This window comes from Aplidium turbinatum, chromosome 8, assembly GCF_918807975.1.
Source record: "Aplidium turbinatum chromosome 8, kaAplTurb1.1, whole genome shotgun sequence".
Lineage (NCBI taxonomy): Eukaryota > Metazoa > Chordata > Ascidiacea > Aplousobranchia > Polyclinidae > Aplidium > Aplidium turbinatum.
The window spans coordinates 17,779,753-17,799,099 of NC_137479.1; the positions used below are offsets into that span (position 1 = coordinate 17,779,753).

General features: G+C 39.1%; 1 protein-coding gene across 1 annotated transcript; it reads left to right on the top strand.

Annotated features, from left to right (window-relative positions):
• Positions 1-10,294: 10,294 nt before the first annotated feature.
• LOC145776354 (uncharacterized) lies at positions 10,295-11,845 on the top strand. Its single transcript, XM_082587750.1, has 4 exons — positions 10,295-10,319; positions 10,630-10,753; positions 10,887-11,034; positions 11,339-11,845. The coding sequence occupies exons 2-4, from the start codon at positions 10,641-10,643 to the stop codon at positions 11,651-11,653; spliced, it is 576 nt and encodes a 191-aa protein (XP_082443876.1). The 5' UTR covers positions 10,295-10,319; positions 10,630-10,640; the 3' UTR covers positions 11,654-11,845.
• The last annotated feature ends 7,502 nt before the right edge of the window (positions 11,846-19,347 follow it).

A 19,347-nucleotide genomic window follows, 5' to 3' on the forward strand; every position in this document is an offset into this window, starting at 1 on the left:
TCTTGTTTTTGTATATAGTTATATTACATATATATTAACTACCATACCAACATAAGCATGTATATTGTATAATTAAATCAAATATAGTTATTAATTACTATATTTGATTTAATTTGCTCTGCTTTGCTTTTTTGCTTAGCATTGAGCACTTTTTTGTAGTATTGATAGTTTTCATTGTTTTTTTTATTGTATAATTATATATATATAGGCTACGTGTTACTATTTGTAGCTTTCTGAGGCTTCTGTGTAATGATTTAAAAATGGTGCTGAAAGCGCACGCAGGTTTTTTTAACCGCTTTACTACATATTTTCTGGACCTGGGTTTTTTTTGCCTCATCTGGGTTTTTTTTAGCACACAATCTAAGTTTATTGGAAATTTGTCGCTGGCATCCTTGGTGATGGCACATTTGCACAGTACTCAGCACTCAGCACTAGCAGTCAGTGACCACAGGAAATCAATAGTCTACGGTTATCGGTGATTAACCTGATCTGTGGGCTACTGTATATTTTAGTTAAATTGTAAGGCCAATTTACAGAGACATTGCAGCCCGTGAGTAGAAATATATTTTAATGTTACAATTGGTTTATAACTAAGGGTGTTCACTGTGTGGTTAGTGTTAAAATCAGTAATATTCAAGAAGGAGTAGATTACCTGACTCTAACTGACTATTTTATGCATGAAGCCTAACCCTTTCTAAAAGTTACTGATAAGTGGCACATGAAAACAGATGTGTAGTGGTGTCAGGCCTAACTGTCCAATTTTGCAAAGAGACATTGAGGTTAATCTGGTATTAAAAAATGATTGCCTACTGTATTTTAATCATTATGTAATACTGTAGGCCTATATACTATAGCCTAACTAACCAAATATAGAGCTTTGCAAAAGGGTGCAACCTATTTCGTCCCTTGAACACTTCGTACCCCGATTTCAGAGGACGAAATCAGAGTACGAATTGTTCAGGGACGAAATAGGTTGCATTCTTTGCAAAACACATTTATGTTATGTGCTGTAGAATAGAAATTATTAATGCTATTTATTAACCAAAACATACAATTTTGCAACATTACAATTTTGCTTACCCTATTGTACGGTACGGTAACTCCCTAAAACAGTAATTCTGTTTATTTATAGCTTTTCTACTTGTACAATATTACAGTTCAAGGTGAAATTCTGCTCCAGTATTATAAGATTTTTTATGCAATATGGGATACTATTGTTGTGCTCCAGGGTGCAAAGTTGGTAATCGTGCGTTTAAAAGAACTGGGGAAAAAGTTTCAATGTTTCGATTTCCAGCAGATCCTGAATTGCGTAAGGCTTGGATTAGAGCTATATCCAGGGAAAATTTAACTGTGACACCACACACAAGAATTTGTTGTAAGCATTTCTACGGAGATGATTTTGAAACAACATCAATCGATAGCCACTTAGATCGCCAACAACGCAGAGAGTCTGCGAAACTTAATCAGCCACGGTTGAAGCCATCAGCTGTGCCTCGCATTTTTGCTGGCCTGCCTCACTATCTGACAAAACCGGCTCCAGTAAAGCGCTCAACTTCTGCTGCAACTGCCACAGAAAGACTGAAAAAAGACAAAGCTAAACTTCAAGATCAAAATGAAGAATTTCTGTTGCAAGACTCTTGTTGTGATTTGGGTTCTTTAAAAGATAAACTCAATGAAGTGGTTATTCCTTCTGGATATATCAAATTGTTAAAAGAATCTTCTTTGGAATTCCACTTTATAACATATAACAATGGCAGCCACATTTCTCCTCAGTTAATGGCATCTTTGGTGGTAGGGGAAACTTTAGATGTGCATGCATTTGTATGTTCTATTTCTGTGCCACAAGAAACATTTCAGCATCTGATGAGCTCCGATTCATTAAGCAAAGTATCAGAGCTTTGCAATATTCTGGCATTCTGCAAAAACCTTATAGAATCACCAAGTGGTAACAATAGTAAGACTTTTGCCAAGTCGGCTGTTGCAGCCCTTGAGCAATGCAAAGCAAACCTGGAAGAAAACGAAAGCCAAGATGAAGGTTTACCCCTAATTCAATTTGTGTCCGAGCAACTTCAGTTGTTGTACATAGATAAAAATGGCCGACGGTATTCACCCAGGTTACTAACCATGTCGTTTCTGTGGCAGCTCACTAGCAACTCACTATACAAAAAGCTTAGTGAGTTTTTTATACTGCCATCAGTCAGAAGACTTCAGCAAGTTTCGAGTGATTGTAATGTAGAGACTAAATCTATAGATTTGCAATACCTGAAGCAACGAACTGTCGACTTATCTGAAGGAGAAAAAATGGTAACCTGGCTTATTGATGAGGTATACACTGCACAAAGGGTTGAATATTGCAATGGCGCTTTCATTGGATTAACAGAGGAAGGCCAACGAGCGAAAACCGTGTTGACATTTATGGTGCAATCAGTATGTAAAAAATATAAAGATGTTGTGTGCCTGGTGCCAATTGAAAAGATAAGTACACAGCTGCTTCGAACCTTCTTTAACAAAGTGATGCAATCTCTAGATGAAATTTTCTTTGTTGTTGCTATATCTGTTGACAATCATGTGTGCAATAGGTAAGCTTATAATATGCTTGATGACAACTATCTATAGCAAATTTAATAGGATTACAGGGTGTTTCAAAAATTTAACACCATTAACCTTTAATATGTATTAAAATCAAGGTTGTGAAAAATCCTATGTTTATGGTTTTTTTTACAACAATGATTTCAATACATTTCAAAGGTAAATGGTGTCAGATTTTTTTAAACACCCTGTCACGTATTATATTTTAATCCTATTTCAATATTGTTTTTCACAACCCGTCCATAAAACAGAATTTTTAAAAATGTGAAAATAGAAGAAATGCTGTTCAGAATTGTTGTTAAACCTTGATTATCATTTTATAATAACATGCTAAAGCATTAGGCTATTGTTTTCACATTCAATCAAAGTCCAACCGGTTTTATGATATCTGAAAATTTTTTGCAAAAAAATTGGACTGCAAATGGTTAAAATGTAATAGTTTTTATACAAACAATTTCTGCACTAAAGTCCCAATATGGAGAAAAGTTACAAGTTTATTGCAAACTGTTTTTCGCCAGTTTTTTTTTTTGGCTGACAAAACTGAAACAACCTCGATTGAAAGAAGTGGTGTCACGTTTTTTGAAACATCTTGTCTATTGAATGAAACTGGTTTAATATTACATGCTAAAATTTATGTGTGATTTATAATGGGTTATGCATTTTCAGGAAGTTGTTTATGGATTTATGTGGAAGCAATAAGCTCTCAAACAGCATTGCACACCCTTCAAGGAATGGAGAGCGTTTATTTCTCTTGTTTGACTTCACCCACAACTTTAAAAACATTTTTAACAATTTTGTGAATAAGAAGCGATTCCACATTCCTCATATTTCTGGTGCTGAACATATTTTGGGAGAGCAATGCACAGCTGAATTTGCACATATAAAGCGCTTGTACACTCTTGAAGAGCATAAACCTCTGAAAGTAGCATTTGCACTGAAGAAGGCATCACTTAACCCAAGCAATATTGCCCGCACCTCACCTCTACACGCTTTAAGTAAGTACAGTAGCTTTTGTAAGCAGGGCTCAAATGAAGATCCTCCCCGGTCCTTTGGAGTGATGATGATCGCCCCTACAAAGGTTGACTCAAACTTAACTTCCCTCTCCCCCAGAAAATGGTCACGGGATCTTCAGTTGATCCTTCAACCCTATGCAGGCTACATTTTCACATTATTTAGTCATCTAACTTGTTTTAGTTTGTATAAGAAAATTACATTATATATTTATTGTATCATAAAACAATGAAAACTATTAATACTACAAAAAGTGCTCAATGCCAAGCAAAAAGGCAAAGCAGAGCGAATTAAATCAAATATAGTTATTATTATTTGAAGCCTTTACAAATTGTTTCACCTATCGGATCATCAGAAGGTCTTATTCAAATAGATTCTATTTGAATAAGACCTTCTGATGATCCGATAGGTGAAACAATTTGTAAAGGCTTCAAATAATAATAACTATATTTGATTTATTGTATCATATATATATAATCCAGAAATTGATTGCAGCAGTTGCAATTCATATATATATATAATTTTGGTTTTTCACTTGCAGGTGTGTTTAGTGAATCCACCGTAAATGGACTTCTTATGTATGCTGACACCAATCCGGGCTTTAAGGAAACTGCCAAATTTCTCCAATTCATCTGCAATGTTTGGAAGGTGATGTCTGTCAAAACACCATTCAAAGGTATATTTTCCAAGTGTGATTAATATTTTTAAATATAGCCAGTCGTTACGGCACGTCGGCACAGGTTACTAGTTTTCTCTGGGCATATTTTCTGTACAGTTTATGCACAACTTTTTAGAAAGCTGCACAAAGATTTTTTGCAATTGAAGTAAAACATTTGGATTTTTTCCTAGAATTTTATTACTTTTTTGTACAAATGACCTAGTTGTTACTTACAGAGTAAGTTTAGAAGCTCATTGAAAAATCAATCTGATTATGTTTTGAATTTTGAGACTAAAAGATGCAAAAATGCACACGGCCTTGCACTTGGTATACAGGGAACCTTTACTTTAGAACTCTAACCAGCCTTCACTATTTTTAACAACTTTTATATATATATTTCAGGCATGGCAAAAAATGATGAGATGTGCATGCCAATGAAGTTCACTTCAACGGAAGAAGAAAAACCTGCAAATTTACGCTTTCTTAAGTCAGCAAAGGATATTTTAGTGAAATGGCAGCAATCCGGCACTTCTGGGCTTACAGACCAAACATTCCTAGCATGCATTCAAACCATGTCTGCAATGCCTGAACTTGCTCAATACTTGCACGACAAGATTGGATTGAAGTATGTGTTACCGGGAAAATTTACCTCTGATCCAATCGAAGGCCGTTTCGGGTGTTACCGCCAGGTTAGTGGAGGAAACTTTTTTTATGTCCATAAAGCAACTGCTTGAGGCAGAAAAGAAAATACGCAAGTTGAGTTTGCTTCAACAACATGGCATACTGGCTGCATCCAAATTATGTTCGCTTGACTCTATTTCTCTGAGAAGCGGAAAGCTTATTAATGCAGACAGCTCCATTGTTTCTTGGCTCGAAAGGTTTTTCTCAGAGGTAACACTTGATGATTTGTCGGAGACAGATGCAAATGTGGCATATTTTGTGAGTGGCTACATTGCAAGAAGTATATCCCGAAGACGACGGTGTTCGCCCTGTAAAGTTCTGTTGGTAAAAAGTGATGACTGCCCAGCCCCAACATGTGAATCTGAAGAGCATGTGAAATTGTTTGAAATTGCCAATCGAGGTGGTCTGTCTGTCCCAACAGAATTTTGTTTTTCTGCAACAACATTGGCTGTTCACTATTACAGTGCAGTGATATCTGATTATAATGCAAAAGAGAAGTTGTGGACTGCACCAAACCAGCGCTCCGTGTTTATACGAGCCCTGAAAAAGATAGTGGAGGCGTCGAACGTTTACAGAGGTGCATTCAAACAGATGTGTTCTGCAGGCCACTCAAATTTCGAACTTATTCTTCAAACAGCATTTAATTGTTTTGCTAAAAATGAGTTGAAACGTTTTAATGCACCTGGACGTGAGGAACCAGAGAAAACGGCCCGGAAAGTACGAAAACTTACCAGTGGCAGTGGTACAAAAACTGCATCATGACTTACATTAATTAGAAATTTAGGAAAGCCACGGACCCTTTAGCCCCCCTGCTACGTCTATGGTTATTTTACCGGTACTAGTTGTAATGTATTGGAACCGCACCGTTGCACTCTTAATTTTGTGTGGGAATTCGCCCTTGCCAGTGTCCCGCGTTTTGCTTTACGCGCTTTTCATGAGAGCAAGTCTTTTAGGCGCAGACAGTTAGGCGCCAGTCAAATAGGCGCGCACACTGTGGTCTGTGGCGTCTGGATATTTAGGTGCGGAGCACTGTGGCGCCCGTTCATTTAGGTGCTATTCCTAGTAAAGTCTGCAGATTGTATCAGCTTGGCATGTAGGGCAATGCTTTTCACACAAAATGTTGTATTGAACAGAAAAACATAATGTTTTTTAATGCGCGTGTTCGGCACTTATTTGTTGTTAGTCCAGGTTTGCGGCGGCGAAAGCTTTATCAATAAATTATTCAAGTTTGCGAACATAACTGAGTTCACTTTTAGTGAGTCAAATAATAACTACCGGTACACTAAACATCAGTAAAAAATATACCGTAGTCTATATTCAAGCGGGTGGTAGGCTTGAGTGAAGAGTAGCCTAACTTAGTTTTCCATCAAAACCCCGACTAGGTTTAATAACGAGCAAAGTCGCACCATTATGCTTGCAACTTGTAGGCAGGGTTCATAATGCTCTATGGAAATGTATTATTATTCATGTTGTAAAGCGTTGTCTCATACGTAGCCTACTCGCAATACGACCAGTCGACCAATCCATCCCGAGTAAAAGTAATTGCGAAAGATAACAGATTAAGTAAAGTTCCATCTGGCTGCAACCTGTGTTCAGGATGCATTGCAAATGTCCTGTGGAGATGTGCTAACACCAAGAGTAGTAGAGCGTTGTCTGGCACCTCATCTCCACACGCGCATTAACAAAACAACATATGTTTCTAACCAATGTAACATTATATGTGAAAAGCATTGCCCTACATGCCAAGCTGATACAATCTGCAAACTTTACTAGGAATAGCACCTAAATGAACGGGCGCCACAGTGCTCCGCACCTAAATATCCAGACGCCTAACTGTCTGCGCCTAAAAGACGTGGACCCCTTTTCATGACGTCATAATTGGTCGCCTTTAGGCTTTCTTGACAGTGTTGTGCTATTTCTTCTTACATTCTGACATTTATTACATTATTACAATTATAAGTTCAATCGACTTAGTGTCGGAGTCATGTTGTAGTTGTCGAAGTCTGTGCAACATTACATGGTGTCAGAGATGGATTCGATGCAAGCAACAAAGTCAGAGATGAATTTCCAACAAGGAAATGTTGCAGATAATTTTAAAAAGTGGAGGCAGATGGTCGAGTTAACGTTCAAATTTGCGAATTTTTGTGATAGTAGGAAAACTAATCACCGAACGTCTAGGCCATTATACCCGCAGTCAAATCTAGAAGAATGCAGCTACTTGTTGCTGCTGATGAAAACGCTATTGCTGATGAAAGCGTTGCTGCTGATAAAAATGTTATTGCTGATAAAAGCGTTGCTGCTGATGAAAACGTTATTGCTGAATGCTGATGAAAACGTTGCTGTAGATGATTTTAACGACGAGCCCAATGTGCCATGTAAAAATAATATGCCAGCACCGTGTACTACCCGTTCTGGCGGGATAGTGAAGCCGCCTGATAGATATGGTGTTTGTGTAACTTGAATCGTTTTGTATGTATAGTGATACGTGGAGATTTCGTGTTGTGCATCATGCATACAATGTAGACTTGTGCTGTTATCGGAGTTTGCACAACGAGAGTATACGAACTATAAGTTTAATGCTTGCTGTTCACTTTGAGTCACTGGAAAATTGTGTAGTAAACGTGACATCGTTATTGCATCTGCAGTTAATAGTGTACTCCACTCCATAATTTTAATCTGTTTGTGTATCGATAGATAGTTCCTTTCTTTCTTCAGACAAAGGGGAATGTAATGTATTGGAACCGCACCGTTGCACTCATAATTGTGTGTGGGAATTCGCCCTTACCAGTGTCTCGCATTTTACTTTGCGCGCTTTTCATGACGTCATAATTGGTCGCCTTTAGGCTTCCTTGACAGTGTTGCACCATTCTTTTTACATTCTGACATTTATTACGTTATTATAATTATAAGTTCAATCGACTTAGTGTCGGAGTCATGTTGTAGTTGTCGAAGTCTGTGTAACATTACACTAGCAAGCTCCTACTTATTCCTTGTTGTTTGCAATTAATTTTGACAAAGTACTTGAAAAGATAGAAATCGTTTGAATTTGCATAACGTTAGAAATAACTAATTTATTTGGTCGATATGCGTTGTATTTAATGTGCTGGCGTTATTTTATCATAGAACTTTACATATTTCTTGATTTTACAATTGTTTTTTAACAACGTAACTGAAGATGCAAGTCGTTTACACATGCGAAACGTTGGAAATAAAACAGAGAAGATGTCAGTCACTTGTATATTGCAAAACGTTAATCATCATTGTGCTTATATGGTAACTGCAGGCTTTGCAAATAGCTTAGAAAAGCAATGGCTTTTATTGCGACAACGTCGTACCTTCAGTTGGCGCCTCGTATTTGTAGTTTCGCATCCCTGAATGTTTAGGTATCCCTGGCTAAACATGGTTGAATTTACTATTAGATTGAGTCATTTGTTTTAACATTTTCCATCGGTCAGGTTTTCAATTGATTAGCCTATATTGACAATTTTCATAAGATAACTTAAAGCACCCCTAATTTCGTCAAATTTTTTAAAAAAATTACGCCAATGCCCGAGCTTACAAATTTAAGCTTGTTATGTTATGGATGAAAATGCAACAATACTTAAAATATAACAGACTCAAAGGATCCCAAAAATCCGCCACACGCTGAAACGCAAAATAAAACGCCAGCCAATATCAACAGAACTTACAGAAGGCCAACTTAGCGGAAAAACTTGGAGCTCAACCTGGCAACTTCGGAGTTCGGTTTAATTCTGATCTTTTTTTCTTTTGAATATTTTCTTTTTTTTCAGTGTTGCCAAACCCTTTAAAGATTTTCAGCACAAATGGCAAATCCAGTTTAATATTTGTAGTCTGAGCGTAAAATGCGAAAATATAGGGCAGCCTGGAATAAATTGCGACCTTAACAAATTTGGTATCGTTGGAAAGCTTAATTCCTCTAGTTTAGGATTATCACTCTCCTCCAACCAGGGACCCTTGGCAAAAAAAGTTGTGGCCGTTTTTTAAGCAACACCTTGCGCCGCTAGTGGCGCAGCTAATCTAGCTATGTTTTCAGCGGAAACAGCAAGCCGTTTAAAATTCTGGCAGTCGAAGTTGCTCCGGTGACCACTGACCAGCTTATTAGCCATGTAGTGGTATCCATCTTGAACTCTGAGCGTTGCGCAAAAAGAAAAAAAAAATAGCCATGAGGTTTGTAAGTAACTAGGCAGTACTGAGTAGGTTTGGGACAGCAAAGATTCTTGATCTACCACTCTGCACTGGCTGCAGTACTAGCCTAAATATCACAGAACTGAGTACCGTACCAAGCAAGCCTACCGTAGTTTAATTTGTTTTGGGAACTGTTTGCAAGAACATCATTATCGGTACCGTAAGTAATGTCAGGTTATTCGGTTTGCAACAGAAGTCAAAACGTTAGATAGGGTACCGGGCAGCAGGCGATACACATTACACAGGTGCACTAGGCCTATAACAGTGTACACACTGTACAGTACGGTATGCTGGGCTATGATGAAAGTTAAAGGAAACAGGTCTAAATGTTTTTTACATGCAGCATGTCTTATCATCTCTAGCTTATGTTACATTTTTGAATTTTCTGTTGTTCTTTTAGTTGAGTTCTCTTTCATTTAACATCTTGGATTTTAAATGGCATTGCATGCAGGTGTGAAGTATTTGTACCAATGAATGCAGTAGCCTATGGTAGTAGTAGTGGGCCACTGTTACCAGTGCACTGGTGCACAAACTGACAAAGGAAGGGTGTTTATTGAGACCTGGTAGCTTCTAGTGATATCCATGCAACAATACGTTTTCTGGTAATTGCACACACTATCAGTTAAATAAGGAGGCCAGCCTACCAGTAGGAGCTATGGTTCTTGTTACTTCTGAGACCACCTGTAAAGGCTATAACATATTCAGATATAGATTAAGTTTGAAAGAGCAAATGTTCTGTGTGGCCATTTTTTTCCTAGGTCTGATGTTAGTTTTCTCTCTTTACAGCTTTAAAGATTTTTATGAAATACTGGTAATGATTTATAAGTTGTATAGCTTAGTTTATTAAACAGTTAGAATTGATAGACTAGTTTTCAGATGTTATGGAGATAATTGAATAATGGAAAATCAGAATCAAGCTTTTTATAATGAAAGTTTATGCATCAAATGCCAATCTCATAATTTATCAAAGCTACAAGAAGTGAAACGAGGTGGACTGAAGACATTAATCAGCTATGCACAAAACATTGGTGACAGTCATCTTTATCAATATCTAAAAGAAAAAGAAGAGAGCGAAAGTAGTTGTAAGGTGCATGAGGTGTGTCAAAAATTACTTGCTGTTTGCTCATGCTTGGAGTGGATGTGATACAACTTCTGCAATATATATATCAACAAGGTACCAATATAATTAATCAGCTTTGGTAGCAGTACATTTTAATCTTGCTTTCAGTGTTTTATATACTTAGTGTTTGTTACAGTGTTTTATATATTTCTGAACTGCTTACCATGCTTGTCTGAAAGTACATTTTTACCATTTTCTGATCAGCTTTTAAAAGATATGCAAGAATTCAGATGGCAGTCATTACCAAATCCACTCAATATTATTCTAATATTGTAATACTTTTATTTGAAATGCCAATGTATGGAGTGTATGCACACATTATTTGGTGACAATGATTACTTATGTCATCTGTCTTGTTGCTTAGGAAAGCTAAAGATGTTCAATTACCTGAAGAAGGAAGAATTTCAACAATCTGCTGATGTATTTGGGAGATTAGATTCTACACGTGAGCAAATAGCTGATGCTAGAAGAGATTTGTTATTGAAAAGGTTAGTTACTGGGACTGTATTGGTGCACAGTTAATTAAATAAGAAGAAATGAAAATGTTGCTGAGTACTGAGTAGCCTACCAGTCTGAATGAGATTCACCGATAGTAATGCTATATTTTGTTGATCCATCAAGCTTTAGTGCAAAACCTGCCGATTCACTTGGCCAACTACGGTACGTCAAGTACATGCAGATGGTTGCAACAGCTTCCACTGTTCATCCTGAAAGATTGCCACCCACCGAAGCTGCAATTCGTTTTCATTCCTTCAGAGTACATTTGCAGGTGAAATAATAGTGCGTAGCCTAATGGTATTGTAACACAATACCCGTAATCATTTAGTATAAAAGCGTCTTTGCTCTATAGATTATACCACTTGAAGATATTTTTCAAGAATTGTTTATTGTCGGTAACTTCAAAATATTACAGAAAATTGCGCTATTAAACTGCGGTAAGGAAAAGATGCAAGTTATAGCAAAACAAGTTGCGTTATAATATGACTAGCATAAACATGTGGTGTACTACAAATCAAAAATTTTATGGCAGCAAGACTTGATTTATCTAAGTTGATATAAAACTGTTGCTTCAGGTATGTCAGTGGAAGCATCTTGACACTGAAATCTTGGATCTCGCACAATGTGGATGGAAAGCTGACGCAGCAGGTGCAGTTATGCCAATAAAGGCCAATTTAGATCCGGCACCAGAATGGCTATTGAACGTTGTACGATGCAAATGCAAAGAAGGAACAAAAAATCAATGTGGTACAATGTCTTGCAGCTGCAGAAAACATGGCTTAAAGTGCGTAACAGCATGTGGAGAGTGTCGTGGGGAAACTTGTTGCAATCTCAGTTGTGTACAAGAAGACTGCCCTGAGGATTGCGACGGTTTCACCATGTTTCAATAAATGATCTGTTCTGCCAACAAATTAAAATCAAAATTTTACAAGTGCTCCAGTGATATTAAAAATGTTCTATTCCGTTCATATTGTACTCCAATGTATGCATGTCATCTGTGGGAAAATTATCATCAACGTAACATTAATCGCCTGCGTGTTGCCTTCAATAATGCATTTAGAATTATACACAATTTGCCTAAACATTATAGCGTACTGTTACGGCCAATCTCTGTACAAATCAAACGTCATATAAAACCGTTCAAGTCTACTGAATATTACGTCATGGAAGTTGCTAGAAAATGTGCCAAAATTGCACCATCGTTCATAGACTTGTGTCAAACTTGTTTGGACTTGTTTGGGCCTGTTTAAACAGGAAATATTACATCAGCTTTAAACACCTGTTGGAATGACTTCATAATTGTCTTTCATTTATTGCGTCACAGTTACTTTCTACGTGAATTTGAGATATTGATATCTATTCTGGTCATTCGTAAAATGATTGTTTGAAAGTTGGCCGCACATTTAACTGTTGGCTTAGTGCTTGCTAGCTGGACAAAAGTTCCGTCTTTTATCCAAGTAATCTGTTGTGTAGTGACAGTTTAAGTGGTGTAGGCGTTGCACCCCCTCGTTTTCGGTAGCCTCGGGCTAATTTTACAGGAATACACTGTTTGAAAAGAAGTTCAAGTGTGTGTTTCTTCGGTCATTATATACAGACGAACGGATTAGGGAACTTTATGTTAAAATTTTCCCAAGAAGAGATTATGGTTTACCGCTGTGACCATAAAAAATAAAAGACGATTCTCTGTCTAGTGTTTGGCACAGAAGCACTTAGAAGCAAAAAAATAAAAGACGAAGTTTGTAGTTGGTAGGCTAAGAAGCACTTAGAAGCAAAGAAATAATAAAAGAAGATCTTATTGGTTGGTAGTCTAAAGAAGCAAAGAAAATTAAACACATTTCTTCTCGGTAGGCAACTGAAGAACTTTAAGCTAAAAAGTAAAGACATTTCTTCTCAGTTTGGTACAGAAGAAAAATAACTTTGACATTTATTGGCAAGAAAGAAGATTAAAGGCAATCCATCTGTGCTTGAAGATTCAAGTGGAAGAATCCAAGCAAGTTTTGTGGACGTTTGGACTTCACATACTCGTACAGCTACGGTATCGTGCATTTAAATTCTTTTTTGTATTTTTTACGGTCTTTGCAGTTAAGTTTTTTATAACTACTGTAATTTTGTGTGTTTGTGTAACTTAATTTTTTAATTGTTAAAGTTAGCCTTAACATTTAATATGTCTACACTCGGTGGTGACAGGGACTCGACCGCCGTCGACTCGACTGAGTTTAAGCCTAATGATGTTCTTTACGGTCGGGCAGGCCATTCTGGGGAGGGACCCATTAACGATGAGGCTAAGTCAGTTCGAGAGGCCCGGCATCTTAGACGGGATATTTTGACTCAAATTGGGAAACTTTCTGTGGCCCTAGGTTCTTTGAGTGATAAGCAGGAACTGTTAATTTTTAGATCTAAGTTATCTACTTTAGAAGAGGAATTAAGGCATTTCCATGCTCTTTTGAGTAAAATTGTTAACTCTGCAATCTTGGCAGAACTTCGTGATAGGGTAGATCCCGAATTTAACTCGTTAAAAAATAACTTCGAACAAAAAGAAAGTGATTTCTCAGATAGGTTAGATGCTGACATACATCCTGAGGATAGCGCCTCAAATGTAAGCACTAGGATGTCTGAGAGCTCGTCACGGATAGTTGCACAAATTAACCTACAGCTAAGACGAGAGGAGCTCCAGATTCAAGCCGAGGCCGAAGCAAGAGCTGCTGAGGCTGCCGCGAGAGCTGAGACCATACGAGTTGAGGCCGAAGCGAGAGCTGCTGAGGCCGCCGCGAGAGCTGAGACCATACGAGTTGAGGCCGAAGCGAGAGCTGCTGAGGCCGCCGCGAGAGCTGAGGCCGTACGAGCTGAGGCTGCCGCGAAAGCCGAAGCGAGAGCTGCTGAGTTCGCACTCAAAGACGCACAGTTGAGGGCTGAACAACGTAAGGAGGTAGCTTTAGCTGAATATCGTTCTGAGTTGGGCTCCCGGCGTAGCTCTAGGAAGGGCTCTTCTAGGCATTCCAGAAGTGAACATCAATCGCAGTTTAATTTACCTAACCTTTTCCAGACGCCTGTTCAATCTGTAAGTGGACCTGTACAATCCACATGTTTTCCAGCTGTTTCAGGAGGTCTCGGGGCCGCGGCTAAGGGTCTTCCGAAGGCTGTAGAGCCAAGGTCTGCAAATTACAACCGAACTCCTCCCCCAGAGCGTACAGGTCACGGGGCCGCCATTAGCAGTAATGCTTTGCCCCCTTCAAAGTTTTCTGCGCCGCTAGTTGCTGATCGCCCAGCTACACGTAATTTGGGTGGTTGTGAGAGGCGTATCGTGTCTCCTGATTTTAACGTGTTTGAGGATCGTGATCGGGCTGTGCATGTGACTGAGCCCACTCAGCCCCTTAAGGGATATAGCTTGTCTTCTCCCGCTAAATCGAGTTCTCAACAGCAGGATTGCTTTTTTGAATACCAAAATAGTAGGACGTTCTTCGATAAGGCGGCCTTGATTGGTTACGATGGTAATAATATGCCATTTGTCTTCTTTAAAAATCGTGTTATGGCCTTGATGGCAGCTTCGCCCTTTAAGGGAACTCGTTTGACTTTGTTGCAAGCAGCTTGTGTTAGAACAGCTGCACAAACGATTGCTAATTTGGTTTCCGACACTCCTGGCTTGTCAGAGGAAGACAGGATAGAAATGTCGTTATCTCGCTTGTCCCAACATTTTGGAGTTCGTGGAGGTCTTTTCGCAGAACCAGAAATTAGAAAGTATCGCTATGGTAGCAAATTGACTTCTATCTCTTCCAGTGATTTGAAAGAGTTTAAAGATGAATTGTCGCAGTGTTTGCTTTACGCGAAAGCTTATGGTCAGCGTGATAAATTAGAAGGACGTTTTGTTTTGGATTTGGCTAAACGACTCCCGTTTGACGCTAAGCAGCGTTATCTTGACTTTTTAGGTGATCAGTATGGTAGCACTGAGGAACCTACTTTTCAGAGTTTGTTTGATTTTGTAGTACGGGAGGAAACGCGCAAGTCGACTGATTTTAGCATTATGCTAATGGGCGATTCTGGTGAGTCGCAGCATTTTAAAAAGTTTGGCAAAGGAAAATTGCCTTCATGTCCGGTTAGGCAGACGTCGGTAAAACCCCATGATAATGTGATTTCAGGGAGTTCGCAGTACTCGACTGCTGTTGGCGCACCGCGAGGCGGTGTGGCCAGACATAGTGACATACCGGCGTGTTTTTGTTGTTCGTCACGTGGTCAAGTTGAATATCATTTTTTGTCTAATTGTAAAGAATTTTTGCGCTTGACACCTAAAGGTCGGAGAGATGTCATTGTGAAAGCTGGAAAATGCTTGAACTGTTTGCGCCAGCATATGGTTAAGGACTGTAATCATGCAAACAACTGTCGTAAGTGTGGGCCTAACAACGATAGGAAACACTATTTTCTTCTGCATGATTTTTATGTGACGTCACGTGATTCTCTGGATTCGGTCGGTAAAGATGATGCTGGTGCCAGAGTTCCTGTGCGTAATGTTAAGATTGGAAATGTTAAAGCAGCCTTTAACCGCGTTACTGCTGCTCGTGTTTTGAATCCAATGACTGGCAAATCGAAGTTGGTGTATTGTCAGCATGATCCTGGTTCGCAGTTGACCTTTGTTTCGAGTGACTTGGTGTGCGAACTTGGTCTTAAACCGTATGATAAAGCGTTGTTTAAAATGGATACTCTGGCTGGTCAGAAACCTACTTGTGCTGACCTTGTTAAACTCAACATCCAGTCGTTAGAGACTGATGAACTGTTTTGTGATATAACCTCGGTGGTTAACCCAGCTTGGGCTGACGATGTTAAAACTTTACCCCATAAACAAGATTTAAGTGGTTTCCGTCATTTTCATGACGTGAATATGTTTCATTTGAATGATTGTAGTACTGTAGATGTACTGATTGGCAACGACAACGCTTATTTGATGTGTGCAAAAGAAGAGCGTGTTGGTGACAATCGTAGTGAACCGCATGCTTTGCTCACTCCTCTCGGTTGGTTGGCTTGTGGTGGTAAGTCACCCTTAGTTGAAAGCGTTGCTAAAGTGTGCAGAGTGCAGACGTCTTCAGAGTCGGATGTCATCTCTGGCTTTCAGCGTAAAATTCAGTCTCGCGATATGGAAATAGCAGACCTGAATAAAGTCATTCAGGATTTGACTTTGCAAAATGAAACCTGTGAATTGTCTCGCAATGATATTTTGGCTAGAGAACTTGTCGAACCGAATATTGAGTTGAAAGATGGTCGATTTGAGATACCTGTTCCGTTGAAGGAAGATATTGATCTACCTAACAATTTTGTGTTGGCGTCAGATAGAGCTGCTGCTTTAAGAAAGAAAGCTTTAAAACAACCTGAACTTCGTGATTTCCTTACTGACACCATGAAAGATCTTAAATCTAATGGCTATATTGAGCGTGCGGGTGAAGCAGGAAATGTCAAGGGATTTGAATGGTATTTACCATACTTTGTGACGTCACAATTAAAAAAGCGCATTGTTTACGATGGCAAGTCTGAATTTCGAGGAACTTGTGTTAATGATGTAATGTTTTCGGGTCCTGACTTGTTAAACCCTCTGGTAGATGTCTTGGCTAGATTTCGGCTTGGTAGATTTGGTCTCATGGCTGATGTGACTAAATGCTTCTTTCAAATAATGTTACCTGAGTCGCAAAGGGATTTGTTTCGTATATTGTGGTTTGAAGATGATGACCTTGAAAATGGTAGGATGGTACCATTTCGTTTTTGTGTACACCCTTGGGGAATAAAGAGTAGCCCGTATATCGCTTGCTTGGCTATAAAGAAAATGATCGAGCAGAATCCCAGCAGTGCTGGTGAATTGACTCTCTGCAATATTGCAAATAATATGTACATGGATGATTTTATATTTTCGGCTGATAGCTTAGAGCAGCGTTTCTTAACCGGGGGTGCTAGCACCCCTTGGGGGTGCTGGAATAGATTGTAGGGGGTGCTAAATGCATGCAGTATAATATTAAAAAATGCCATTTTAATTTTCTGTATTTTTTTGTTATTCTGCCAGTATCAGCAGTTGTCATATCAATGATTGCTGTTTCGAAGTAGCCTACATGATTTGCTGTCATTGTAGTCATCTCCCAGTCAAATACTCAAATTGATCCTGAGTAGATTGTGCGAACTTATCTGGTGGGTGTTTTGTTGTAATATTGTTGCTCACCTCTCGCTTCTAGAAACCACCATGGCAAAGTATCCAGAGTGGATACAGCAGCCTTCTTGGCAGACATGAGTGATCATAGGCTATTAGACTAAAGGAGGAGCTATGATTGACATGCAGGTGAATCAGAGTTGTGGGACAAACTTTCGTCCTTCCGCTTGCTGATTTCTGGTGTGACCAGTTGACAGCACATCCTGCATTGGCACGAGCAGCAATGGAATTGATCGTCCCATTTCCGACTAACTACCTGTGTGAAAAGGCGTTCTCCACCATGCTCCAAATGAAAACAATTGGCCGGAGCCGCCTTCAACATGGGTTGCTCCACGATATGAGAGTGGCTTTGACAAACACGAAGCCTCGAATAGAGAAATTGGTCACACATAAGCAACAACAGAAATCACATTGATACATGTGTAACTAGATACCCAGCTGGGTAACTTAAATATGCTTAAGTTTGTCCATGTTCTTTTACTATTCTCGGGTTTTCCTATTTCTTTTATCACCAATGACGACAGTAGTTTTAAAGAATAAACAAAATGATCAATTTGTACTTCGCTTTCCTTTCAATAGTGCAGACCAAAGTTTAATGGCGGCGTCGAAATTTTGACATGCTATTTGATTACTGGCGGTATATTTTGTATATTTTGTCGCCTAACAAACGGTGCTGTTGTTTTAAGAGAGTTGATTCACTTACATATGGTTATAATTGAATTTCTGTTGGTGAATGAAAGCCAAATACCAAATCCTGATTCAACTTCGTTAAAACAACTGCTCAGTTTGTTAAACAACAAGAGACTTCATCACAAAATATATCTCCAGCGATCTGAAGGCATGTTAAAATTTCGGCCTGTACTGAACTTTTGGTCGGTACTGTAGTAGTCTTATGTCAATAATAGTTAGGGGGTGCTAGACTGGTCAGGCCTGTTTACAGGGGTGCTAAAGTCAGAAAAGGTTAAGAAACGCTGGCTTAGAGGAAGCTCAGCAAATCACTCATGAATCAATTGCTTTGTTTGATAGCCGTGGGTTTAAACTTGTTAAGTGGAGTGCTAACAAGGAGGCTATGATTGTCTTGTCAAATTTGGATAATGAGATGCTTTCACCTTTGATTCGTGACATTGACTTTCAGACTGAAAATATGACTTTGCCATCAGCGAAGACATTGGGTTGTGTGTGGCAAACCGAGTCTGACGAGATGCGTATCGCATGTTCCTTAAAGCCCTTAGCTAAACACACGCGCCGAAGTATGCTCAGTCAGCTTGGACAAAATTTTGATCCGCTAGGCTTTGGAGCGCCATTTTTTCTAAAAGCACGCCTTATACTTCAGCAATTGGCGATAGACAAGTTTGATTGGGACACCGAGGTCCCTGATAGCTTTGTTAAAGAGTGGGAGTCGTGGCTTCGCTCTTTGGACCTGCTTAAGGATTTTTCGTTACCGAGATGGTATTTTGCAAACTCTGGTGTGTGCAGTCCGGATGATATTGTTTCATATCAATTGCATGGGTTTAGTGATGCTTCGAATCAAGCTTTCTCTTCTGTTGTTTACTTACGTAGACTGGTTAACGGAGTTCCGAGTGTGTCTTTCGTTCTGGGTAAATCTACCATTGTTGTAAAAAATCAGTTTTCTTGGCCGATAGCTAGGAAAGAGCTTGTTGCCGCTTTGAATACAGCAAGACTCGTGAAGCAGGCCTACGAGGCATTGAAGATGCCCGACTGCAGTAAGTATTTTTGGTGTGATTCTCGGACTGTGTTGCAGTGGGTTAAAAACCCTGATTTACGTTTGAATAAGTTTATTACGCGTCGAGTTGAGCATATTTTATTGTTGTCTGGAGCCCAGGATTGGCGTTTTTGCCCTACCGATATGAACCCAGCTGATGTTGGCACAAGGCCAAATCTTATTACAAAGAAAGAGTTTCGAGAGTTGTGGTTAAATGGTTCTAGTCTTCTCTATCAGTGTGAAGAAATTCCATCTGTAGAAAACCCCACTCCAGTACCTGTCCATAGCCTATATCTTCGTGACGAAGAGGGGTCGCTTGACGTTGGACAGGGTGGCCTTCACAGATTGATCGAGGCCGCACCTTCTTTGTATGTTATGAAAAAGAGAATTGCTTATTTGGTTGCTTTTGTTGAATTTTTGTGCTGTAAAACGAGAAAGCGTAGCTTTATGAAGCCAAAACTGGACGCCTCTTATCTTAATAGAGCCTTAGACTTAACTGTGAAGTTTGTTCAGAAAAGCGTGTATGGCGATGTGTTACATTTAATGACCAAACGATCGCCGGATGCACTTGAGGAAGTGATAAAGCGGGGTAGTGTTGGCGCTTCGCAACGTGAGAAGGAACGCTTGAAAGGATTGCGTTCACTTAAAAAGTACAGACCTTGTGTAGATGATGCTGGTGTAAT

Excerpts from the sequence above, each read along its gene's own strand:
- LOC145776354 (XM_082587750.1), top strand. The coding sequence starts at position 10,641 with ATGTTCAATTACCTGAAGAAGGAAGAATTTCAACAATCTGCTGATGTA. Across the intron at positions 10,754-10,886 it reads AGAGATTTGTTATTGAAAAG|CTTTAGTGCAAAACCTGCCG; the intron begins GTTAGTTACTGG and ends TGATCCATCAAG. Across the intron at positions 11,035-11,338 it reads CCTTCAGAGTACATTTGCAG|GTATGTCAGTGGAAGCATCT; the intron begins GTGAAATAATAG and ends CTGTTGCTTCAG.